The 11,931-nt window shown below is 38.0% G+C and overlaps 1 protein-coding gene across 1 annotated transcript in view; it reads right to left on the reverse strand.

Annotated features, from left to right (window-relative positions):
* Window positions 1–10,233, reverse strand: part of antxr1c (ANTXR cell adhesion molecule 1c) — a 109,158-nt gene extending 98,925 nt beyond the window's left edge. The window contains exon 1 of the mRNA XM_017433646.2: window positions 9,329–10,233. Within this exon, the coding sequence (XP_017289135.1) occupies window positions 9,329–9,456 (128 nt within the window). The 5' untranslated portion in view covers window positions 9,457–10,233. The remainder of the gene's footprint in view (window positions 1–9,328) is intronic.
* Between the last annotated feature and the right edge of the window lie 1,698 nt (window positions 10,234–11,931).

The raw sequence follows: 11,931 nt of genomic DNA on the forward strand, positions 1-11,931 counted from the left end.
GTTTCCTCAGACAATCTTTGGGGCACTTTGCTGACACTTTGAGGTGATGTGTTTTCCCACATTTTATTTGAGGATTGTCTCCCAAATGCATTTGGTTTTATCTTTGTAATAACCGGTGTTTTCTCTCTGCTTTTGGTAAAATAAATATTTAATTTAAGGTATTGTCTCCTTCCGGTCTCTTTCCATCAACCAACTCGGGTGAGGTGAAGGAGGAGGAATGCAGGTGAAAATCCTTACCTCAACAGTACCTATGATGATATTCTTGAATTGGGTTTGGACCAAAAGTTAATGAGTTGATGATGTACATCCAGTGATTACTTTCTGAGAATTTTATTTAGATTCACAAAGTGGTTCATAAGATATTTTGGTATCGGATAGCTAGAGTTGATTACATTAGTTAATGGCAAGGTTTTAAACACAGATCTTGGGTTAGGGATCAGTCTCAGCTACTACCACATCAAGCTCTAGCTCAATATCTACAGAACTGGCTAAATTATAACCATTTTGTGTTCACTAAGAGCGCTTTTCTGTGGTAGCCAAATTAAATTGGGTAAAGTCTAAAGGTTATTCAGTTGTAGATGTCAACCAAATGATTATTCATTAGGTTGACATCTACATGACTGACACGATTGTTCATTAAAATCTGTTCAATGCTTAATGAGATATTTTGCAAATGATACACACACACACAGAGACACACATCGTCATGGGCAAAAACATTATTGCTCTGCCTTCGTCTTTGGGGGCGGGTAATAACAATGACTTAGTGATAGCAGATTAACCTTGCACAATTTTTTAAGCTCAATTTGTTTTCAATGTTATGATGTAGAAATGTTTGTAGTAAGAAGTATAGATAAACAAAGGTCAGTATCTTCTCTAGACTTCCTGTCAGTCATGTTTCTAACCTCTGTATTTAACCCGTCTCTACTGCTCTCTCTCTCTCTTTTGAGGGCTCTAAGCAGGGTGATGAGGTCAGGCTTTGTCCCATAAACCAGCTCAGACCTGTGTTATGACTCCAGGATAACTGGAGACATGTTTCTAATGAGCTTCTCTTCTTTGAACGCCACATGTTCATATGCTGTTAGTCACCCCCTTCAGAGGGGCGCCAAAGCACACAGGATTACTACTTATAACATCTAACATCATGGAATAAAAGAGCTAGTTCTTTATTTGTGCTATATGTCAGTGTTTAGCTCAAAGCATAAACCCAATACAGTTCTTCACATCTGGGGAACAGTCCTGTGTTTTGTGTTTTTTCTTTCTTGGAATTTAATTCTAAGAAAGGTTCATGAGGTAAAACAAGCCAGATTGAATGGCATAAATTGTTTGAAAATGAACTTTAGACTGAAAAAATTAGCATTTTCTACAGTGTGATTGCTGAGTGCTGTATGACTGCTGCAATTTCTTGAAAAAAACTGAAACTGAGTTGTTAAAGCTAAAACAAACAAAGCAGATGCTAAAAAACTAGGCAAATAGTCGCTAAAAGATAAAACTAAAAAAACTGTAGCTACAAGCTAAAATCAGCAAAACTGTAGTAAAAAGCTAAAGTGAGCTAAATTGTAGCCAAAAGTTAAATGTAAATAAAAATGGTAGCTAAAACCAAAGTTTGCTAAAATGTAACTAAAAACAAAAATTTGAAAGATGGTAGCTAAAATAAAAATCAAGCAAAATAGAGAAAGTATGCTGAAGTAAATTTCAGAGAACCATATTTTTGAAGGAAGTGAGATCTGTATGTATTCTATAGGTAACATTTGTAAAAAATGTTATGTAATTCAAAAAGTACAAAAAGGTTACAAATACTACAAGTCATAGCACACTGAATGTTGTGACAAATGATTGGTTAAAAGAGCACAAAGTATATAGATATAGTTGATTGCAAAATAATGTACTGATAAACTAAAAACAGGAATAGGAAAATAGGAAAACAATTGTGTGAATAAAGCAAGCCAGACAGGAGCAGAATTCCTCATAATGCTGAGCTGTATCAAACTTATTTTTTCTTTTTCTTTGAGCCTAAAAGAGGAAACGCAAACTCAGGCATTTCTAGGTGCTGCGTGCAACATTTTCCTCTCCAAATTAAGACCACATTTTCCAGAAACGTTGCCCTCTTCAGTCTCTTGTTTCCATCTTCCTCATTCCTGGCATCACTCCAGTAGTGTGACGAGGAGTGGGGCTGATGCAAAATTATACGTTTAAAACAGGTCAAATTAAAAGCCCATTTCTCGAAGGAATGTGTATTACCTGCTGATTTTCATACCAGAGTTTTAAAGTTATATCATCTATTGTTCAGAAATGATGGTGTTGTAGCCATTTTAATTAAATGCTGAAAATAACATTATGAGTGATCTCATGCAGTACTGTGAGATTTTACATTCAGAATGTGTTGGGGATGACTCTCAGCTGCCACTATAATAGGTTTAGCTCAGTAACTGTAAATATTACTGAATTATAGCCATTTTTGTGTTGTCTGGTCATGTCCTCCACTTGTCGCTGGTCCGTTGTCGCTTCATGCACTGTCTTGTTTGACTCTTTTCTTGCCTTCTGTTTTGCTTGTGTTTGGATTTTGGTTATGTTTAGTTTTGCTGCCACATCAGCCTTTGTTTTGTGTTTATTTTTAATAAATTAGTTTCTTTTTTTGAAAATGAGTCTGCGCTCTGGGTTCACCTCTCTCTCCTGCCAAACGGACACTTTCAGTGGTGGATGATAATAATCTCATGGTAAAATCAACCTGTTAAAACAAGAAAGCAATGTTTCTGTTGTTTTTGTGGCATTATAGGCAGCCCTTTGTTCTAATTATTAACAGATGATTACACTATAATGATTAAATAGTGTAACATTTTTTTTTACTAAAATAAATATTCATAATAAAAAAGACCTGACTGCAGCAGAAACCACTGTAGAAATGCAAAAATTCAGCTATGAACCATCCAGTGATTAATGTTTTTCTGGACTAAAACACTGAATATTTTGTAGGTTCCTGTGCTTCTTAACAGTAATGCAAACTGCCATTAACTCTAAGTAACTGATGTGGAGTGGAATGAAATGCCTATTTATAATCAAAGTAAGCAAGTTGTCCCGTTAGACTGTTAGCATAAAAAGATGCTTAATTTTTCTCCTGCACCAATTTCTCTGTTGACAGCAGGAATGGTAGCATGTGAAGAGGAAAACATCCAGCTGTTTTTTGTGAGAGCTGTAATCCTCTGAGGAGACTGGTTTGGACATAGTAGGATTGTTTGTCTGCTATTGTTTCATTAATGCCCCTGCTGAGGCCGAAGCAGAAATAATGTTTTCACCTGCATTTCTGTTTGTCTGTAGTGTTAGCAAAACTGGACAGATTGTAATTAAACCCAAATTATTCATAGGGTGTAGCTCTACAACTGATTGTTTGGGGTCAAACCAATTCAAAATGGCTGCCACAGCTAAGTGATCTTATAATCTTATCAAAATGGCTATAATTTAACCAGTTTTACAGATTTTCGCTAAAACTTAATATGTTAGTGGCTGAGAGTCATTCCTAATCCATAACCAGACCACTAACTGATCACACAAGATCTGTTTTTAAAACCTTGGAGTCAACTCTGTCTGTCTGTTAGCAAAATATCCAACCGACCCAAGTAAGCACCAAGTATGTACCATGTAAGTACTGGGCAGTATCATGTATTGGTACCAGAGCTGAGCAGCAGAAAAGCTGAGCAGCTAGCCATCGGGTCAAAGCTCAGACTTACCCCAGGCTCCTCCACCAACCACCAAGCCAAGACCAGACTCCATCATCAGCCACCAGGTTAGTCTACCTGTTTCATCTGCTGTTCATCAGCAGTCAAACTGCACTGTTAACATCATCAACAGCCCTAGTTTTGGATGCCTAGGTTGAGGCAGTAGTGGGTGATTAAACATCTCGGCGAAGATACCATTTCACTCTTCATGCTTTTCTGCATTTTATAACATGGAGCCTCTGGAGCCTCAGTAGCCATGGTGTTGGGAATATGGACATTGTTCATCCATGGATATTAACAATTCCTGCAACATCTGCAGAGGAAAATAACTGTTTTGGACTTTTTGGATGATAATCCCATGTTACTGCATCTAAACATGTTTGTCCATGCCAACTGTATTGCTTTTGGGTTTTCAATATCAGTTATTCTTCTAATGTGTCTATCCAGAAAATTTCTATGGGTGCTACAATATTAATTCTAGAAATATGTTTCTGCCACTAAAAATACCTAGAAATGTTTGATTGTAAGGTTTTTATTGTTGACTGGCTTTCAGCCTAATCCTCATCCTTTCACTTCATGCAGCATCTCAGCAGATTTTAGAAATATGTCACAGTTACATATTTTTACACATTAATGTTTATAGCTTCCTACCAAAAATATACATGCTGCAGTTATGGATTCATTCAATTGGTGATGATGTTAATATTATTTCTGAGCTCTGGCTAACCAAATCTATTCTGGACAACGATTTAGCAGTTGACTTTTTTATTATTTATAGCTCAGACCGTCCAAGGAAGGGTGGTGGTGTGCAAAATATCTGGTGTTGCTAATTCAGTTTTTAAACATAGACCACCAGGCAGATCAATATTTAGTTGATACAGACCCCCTTCTAAAACGTTTCATTCTTAATTTAGCTTTTATCTCAGTTACACTAAGGCAAAGACTGGTTTCAAAAATACATCATAGCAGCTTCTGTAAACCAGGTCCTGCTGGCTTCAATTCCCAACAATGAGAAAATATAGGTACTGTTAGTCTACTAGTATAATATGTCTATGATCTAAGCTTGTGTAACCTAGCTGTTACATTTTAGCGGATGAGCAGGAATGTTTTTGCCTGTGTCTGTGTGTTTGTTTGTCTGATTGTTACTGTCAAGATTTGGTTATTCTTTAAGTTTCTTCTGTATTGGGTTTATTGTTTCTTTTGCTTTGGGATAGTCTGCCTGTTTAGTGTTGTCATTGTTCAGTTTTTGCTCCTTGTGTTTTCTGTATTCCAGTCATCATTCACTTCTCCTCAGTTTATCACTTGTTTACCTGCCACGCCCATCTTTACCTGATCCAAGTTGTAATCACTCACATGTGCCCACTTCCCCTATTTACCCTCTGTCTTTAAAACCCAGTCATCTCCTCCACTTACTCCCTGGTCTGTTGTTGCTTCACGCACTGTCTGGTTTCCCCTCATGGCAGCCTCTCGTGTTTGCTATGGTTCTGGATTTAGTTTTTGTTTTGTATTTAGTTTAGTTTTTGCTGCCATGTCAGCTTTTGTTATTGTGCTTTTTAATTTTTTTTTGTAAATAAATTAGTATTTCTTTTGGAACTCTAAGTGATGAGTCTGCGCATTGGGTTTGTCTCAATTTCCACCCCATCTGAGAGTTACCAAAATATCTCAGGAACACCTGGACAGATTTCACTTTCAGAGACTAATGTAGATCATGCACATCTACAATTTATTAACTTTTAAAGTCATTCTAATTATAGATAGCTGCCACAGGTGATTGTCCTTTAAATAGTAATCCAGTTCAAGGTGGCCAGCACAGCTGGTTAACCTTAGTCAATCCCAAAATGGCTGTAACTCAGTAAGTTTCACAGATAGTGAGCTAAAATTTGGGGTGGTAGTAGCTGAGAGTCATTCCGTACACATACTAACAGATCTCTTTATATCACAAGATTGTGGATAACAATGTGGATTATGTTCAAAATTTAACCCTAATAACTAAAACTCCATTATTTCTCAGCATCAGATTATTAATTTTTATTTAACCCAAAAAAAAAAAAAAGAAAAACGTAATTGAGATTCAAAATCTTTTTTCAATAGCAAGACAAGCTGTCAGCAAGACAGACAGCAGTACAGGTTAAGACAAGCTACAACAATCAGTCCACGCATACATAAATAATCAGTGTTTTTAATCACAATCGAGCAAAACATCTACAGCCAGATGTCTCTGCCTCAAGATGATCTTAGCTTTAAACTCTGGCATAAAAGGTGGCAGAAGATATGCATTCCAAGTTTTTAATCAAAACTGGTTTACAAGAGATTACAATTACAAGTATATTTCTGTAAAAGACAATCATCAGGAAACATTCTCTGAAGGATCTTTTAACATTAAATTCTGAGACTAGCTTTCAGGGAACCTTTTAAGAATGTTCCCGAAAGGTACCCTGAAGATTACAATGTGAAATGTGCAATTACTCATTAGAAAACCTTCTGGAAACTTTGCCTAAAAGTTCTAAAAAGGTTACACAGCAAATACTGTTTAAAAAACCTTTAGAAAATAACCAAAAATATATGAAAACTGCAGCACTTTCAGGAAAGCATCAAGAAATGTTCCCTCAGGGTCACGCTAGGCCTATTTGAAAGTAGAATAATTCTATAGTATTTTGTATTGGCTTTTACTGTTTAGATTTTTTTTTTTTTTAGTTATTAACTGCTGTGGGGTGATTTAAAACTTCAAGTCATATTAACTAAAAATAATAAACGTTTAGGCTATTTTATTGAACAAATTTGATATTCAGTGTTTGATTGTTTTTTTCGGGAGACATTTCTCTGAACTGAATGTATAAAAGGAGATGCAAGACAAATGTTAATGTCAGAATACAGAGAGATGGAAAATAACAAGCACTCCAGAAGTTTTTCTGACAATTAGTTTTTCCTTCAACTGAGGAAGTCTAGCACTAAGATGTCATATAACCACAACATTTTTCCAATGTGGGCACAGAAACAAAGAGAAGAAATAAGAGTGGACAAAGAACGGTCACTCAACTAAAAGGAACTTTCAGCATAAACTACAAGCCTATCTGGTCTCTTAGACTTAGCTTTTTTATCTCCCACCACCAAAGGAGGTGAAAGGGCAATTATGTGTCTGTGTGTGTGTGTCTGTTAGCAAAATGTCTTATGAACCACTGGACAGATTTGAATGAAACTCTTAAAAAGTAATCACTGGAAGTACATCTACAACTGACTAACTTTGCGTCAACCTGATTCAAGATGGCTGCAACAGCTAAGCGGCATATGCAAACACCAAAATACACTATACTGCCAAAAAATATTCGCTTGTCTTTCTTCACACGCATATGAACTTGAGTGACATCCTCTTCTTAATCCATAGCATACAATATGATGTTGGCCCACCCTTTGCAGCTCTTCTTCAGCTCTTCTGGGAAGTCTTTCCACAAGGTTTAGGAGTGGTTTTATGGGCATGTTTGACCATTCTTACATTTGTGAGGTCAGACATGGATGTTGGACCAAAGGGCCTGGCTCAGTCTCTGTTCTAATTCGAAGGTGTGGTGATTTGGCTTTTTTCTGGGTTTTGTTTTTGTTTTATTTTTTATTTTAGTTCTTTGGTTTTTTGTTTTGTTTCTATTCTGTTATTTGGTTGTATTTGCTTTTTGTTTGTCTCATGTTCATGTTTCATTTCACTCTTCCCCAGTCACTCGCCTGTCAGCCACGCCAATCTACACCTGTCCTGACTCTGTAATCATTCCACCTGTTCCCACTTACCTCGTTATCCTCTGTGTTCAAAACCCGGTCACTCTTCCCACACCTCGCTGGTCCATTGTTTGTTGTTAGCTTTGATTTTTGTTTGTTTGTTGTTACTTTGCGCCGTGTTCCTGTCTTCAGAGTTCTGTTCATGTATTTTATTTTAGTTCTTGTCTGTTTGCTGCCACGTCAGCTTTTTGTTTTCGTTTGAGTCTGCGCACAGGGTTCGTCTCCATCATCTCCACCCAACATGACAGAAGGTGTTCTATTGAGTTGAGTTTAGGACTTTATGCAGGCCAATCTGGTTCTTTCACATCAAACTCGCTCATCCATGCCTTTATGGACCTTGGTTTATACCATCCCCAAACTGCTCCCACAAAGTTGGGAGAATGTAATTGTCCAAAATGTCTTGGTATGCTCAACATTAAGAGTTCCTTTCACTGGAAAAAACCGACCAAGCCCAACTTTAAAAAAAAACCAACCCCACACAATAATCCCCCTCCACCAAACATTACACTTGGCACAATGTAGTCAGACAAATACTGTTCTCCTGGCAACCATCAAACTAAGACTCATCCATTGAATTGCCAGACAGAGAAACATGATTCATCATTCAAGAGAACATGTCTCCACTGCACTTGAGTCCAGTGGTGGCATGCCTTATAACACTGCATCTGATGCTTAGGATTGCACTTGGTGATGTAAAGCTTGGATGCAGCTGCTCGGCCATGAAAACCCATTCCAAAAAGCTCTCTATGCACTGTTCTTGAGCTAAGAGATTGGAACACCTGAATTCAATGATTTAGATCACTTTCTATCTCGTAGCTATAACCCAGCCTGTTAAACATATTTTGAGCAAAAATGTGGTACTGTGGCAGCTGAGTGTCATTACTAACTGATCACACAAAACCTGTTTTTAAAACTTTGACATTAACTATTTGAGCAAACTGTCTGTTAGCAAAATATCTCATAAACCACTGAACGGAGATTAATGAAACTCTGAGAAAGTAATTTGTAGGTGTACATCTACAACTTATTAAAGTTTGGAGTCAACTCAATTTAAGAAGGCTGCTACAAGTAATCAACTTCAATGCAAATATGTCTGTATCTTAATCAAATTTACAAACATTGAGCTAAAATTCAGTGCGGTAGTAGCTGAAAGTCATCCTCAACATAGTCTGAGCACTAATAGTTATCACAATATAATACAAGGTTACACATAAAGTTATTTACAAGGTTTGACCAAAAAACTACGACTCTGTCCCTTTTTAACATAGCATGATGTTAGTCTAAAACAACTGATTAACATTTTTAGGAAAAGGTGGTGGGTGATAAGCATTCTTTCAAAAAATGTGAGGTCTTTATTATTTTATTGACAAATGTGCTAATAACGGTAAATTTTTAATACTTGGACAGAGTAAAACCTTTCCTCTTGCCTCCTGATCATTGCTGCTCTGTTTTGCTTATTCAGCAAACTTAACTCATGTCAGCATAGGAGCGCATGTACATATAGAGAGGTGTTTTTTAACTTATGCTTTAGCCATTAAAACCCTTTTCCTACTTTTTTTAAAAATTAATTTGAATGACTTGGAAGCTGAAAACTTAAAAAGAACCTGTTGTCACAACACTAAAGTCAGTATCTGTCTTGCTGTACATCTGTCAAAATGCTTTGAAAATATGCCTAACATTTTTTAAAACACAAGTGACTTTTTTCAAACATGTTCCCACCATAAGTAAAGCCTCATTTTGAATGCAAATTTAAAACTTGTTTTCTTGTGTTTTGGACATTTTTGGGCACTAAAACAAAACTATTCTTCTCATATCTTTATGAACAGAGATGGTGCCAAACTGATTCCACTTACTTATCGAGCACAAAATACAAGTCAAAAGCTCCGTGACAGGAGCTCTTCTCCTCTTCATCCTCTTGCAACTCCAGCTCCACTCGAGAAGAGAGCAAAAATAATCCCAGTAAAATCAAAACAAGACTCATGTTCAACACAAATCTGGCTGGAATTTCTCTTCAATGACGAAATGCTATTCCTTCTTGGATAACAAGCCCACTTGACTTTACTTCTTCTTTCTGCTCGTTTTACATCCCAGTGACACTTTTTAAAAGTAGTAAAGGAAGACAAAAATGAAGATTCTGTGTTATTTAAAGTTCAGTTTACAGTCACAGTCAGCTCCATGCCGCTGAGAGCTTTGCGCTTTCTCAAAAGAGATTTCAAAATAAATTCTTGGACTGTTAAAAGTCTACATGCAGGAGGAGAAAAGTTATTAATGTGAAGAAAAAAAAAAATCGCAAGGATATTAAAACGATGGGACAGAGGGTTTTCAAAAAAACAGTTTGATTCCCAAAACATTTGGAACCACTGGCTGGAAGGAGTGGAAACCCATGAGACAGATTTGGCTGAAGTGGACTAGGTTTCATGTTTCATGCTGAGGAGGAGAAACTGAATGGGGGTTCTTTTTGCACCTCCTTCATGACATGCTGGTACATTTTACTGGGAATGGGTCAAACAGGAAAAGATTATCATTGTATTACCAGCATGACATCCCTGCCACAAATCATCCCTGTCTCTGTTAACACATTAAACAAAGATGTTCCACTCTTTAGAGATTATTAAATGAAAAGACTGAAATGTGATTTTTTTAAAAAGTTGACAAATCAGCAAAATAACTTGTAACAGAAAATCAAAGGAGCCGGACAGGGAATCAGAAAGACTATGTGAAAAATTAGCATTTTCTGAAAAAATGAATTGTGAATACTTAAGTTTGCTGTGTTGTTTGTTCAGACAACAGAAGCTGAAAGGAGCAAAATGATAGCTAAAAAGGTAAAAAGGAGCAGAAGAGTAGCCTAAAGCTAACTGGAGTAAAATGGTAATTTAAAACTAAAAGAAGCCAAATGGCAGCTGAAAGTCAAACAGAGCAAAATGGTAGTTGAAAACAGCAAAAATATAGCTTCATGAAAGCTAAAAGGAGCAGAACAACAGCTATAAAGAGAAACACAGTAGTTTATAGGGGAAATGAAAAAAAAAATTATGGTCTCTTCAGCATTTTCCTTGATCACTCAGAAGTGTGACATATTCTGTGCCAAAAACAGGAACTCACGCTGTTCAGACTGCCACCGGCTGCCTAACACTTTCCAGACAACCGCCTGTCACTGTCTGGACCAGCAAACAATGTCTCTTACTGTCTGGACACAACCCACCAGTCCCTGTCCGGATAGCCACTTTTCGGACTCCCACCTGCCACCTCTCACTGCCAAAACCACTACTCACCACCTTTCACTGTCTGGACCACCACCTCTCACAAACCATACCACTGCCTGTAGCCGTCTAGACTACCACCTGTTGCTATACAGAATGCCACCCAATGTTTCATCCACTGCCTGTCGCTGTCAGGATTGACACCTGCCACCTCTTGCTGTCCAGAACAACACCTGGCACTGTCTGGACCACCAACTGAAATTGTCCAGACCTCCAGCTCTTGCTGTTCAGAATGTAACTTGCTGCCCCTCGCTGTTTGGACCACTATTTACCACCTGTCACTGTCCAGACTACAGCCTCTCGTTGATCAGACATCTGCATGTCGCTGTACAGACCACCACCAGCTGCCTGTCACTATCCGAACCACTGCCTCTTGCTGTCCAGACTGTCACCAGTCACTGTCAGGACCACTTGCCTGTTGTTGTCTGGTCCACCACCTGTTGCTAACTGGACTGCCACCTTTTTCTGCCCAAAATCTTCCACCTCTCGCTGTCCAGACCATCACTCGCCACCTTTTGCTATCCAAACTTCCACCTCTTGCTGTCTGGACCACCACCCACTACCTTTTGCTTTCCAGATCGCCACCTGTCTCTGGCAAGTTAAAAGAAATTTATTGAAGCAAATCCAGATGGTGTGGGATGAATTTCAAGCATCAACGTTCATGCAGATCTTCTGAAAAAGAAAGTCAGATACCCCAAATGAAGGATGATTGTGACTAAATAGGAAATAATTATTCAGATATTTACCCTCTTCTTTGTTTTGCAGGTTTCTCAAAAATGAAGGAAGAACAGAAGTAGAAAGCGTGATGTAGAGTAAATCTACATAATTAATGTCCAGGCATGTGAGTGTAAAGGAAACCAAGGAACTGCTTCTGTGGCAATCTGCCACCTGTTACCTGTTCTGCTCCCTCAGATCTTCTCATTGGCCGGCTTCCTAATTACTCACAGCTGCAGCAGGTCCTCATCATCCAGCTCCAGGGTTCTTAAGACAGTAGCAGAGAGCAGTTCGTCACTGAAGCATCGAGTGCCTTGGGTAAATGGTCTCAGCCTGAAAGACCAAGTCTAAGAAATTTAGAAAGTTACTTACCGGTGTTTGTTTTCTGTATACTTACCAGTAATCCTGTTCTGCTCACCACCCTGCCTCCTGAGAACTACTTACCTGAAAACCCTGCTGCTACTTACCTGGTCCAGCTCACCTGC

This window comes from Kryptolebias marmoratus, linkage group LG2, assembly GCF_001649575.2.
Source record: "Kryptolebias marmoratus isolate JLee-2015 linkage group LG2, ASM164957v2, whole genome shotgun sequence".
Taxonomy (NCBI): Eukaryota; Metazoa; Chordata; class Actinopteri; order Cyprinodontiformes; family Rivulidae; genus Kryptolebias; species Kryptolebias marmoratus.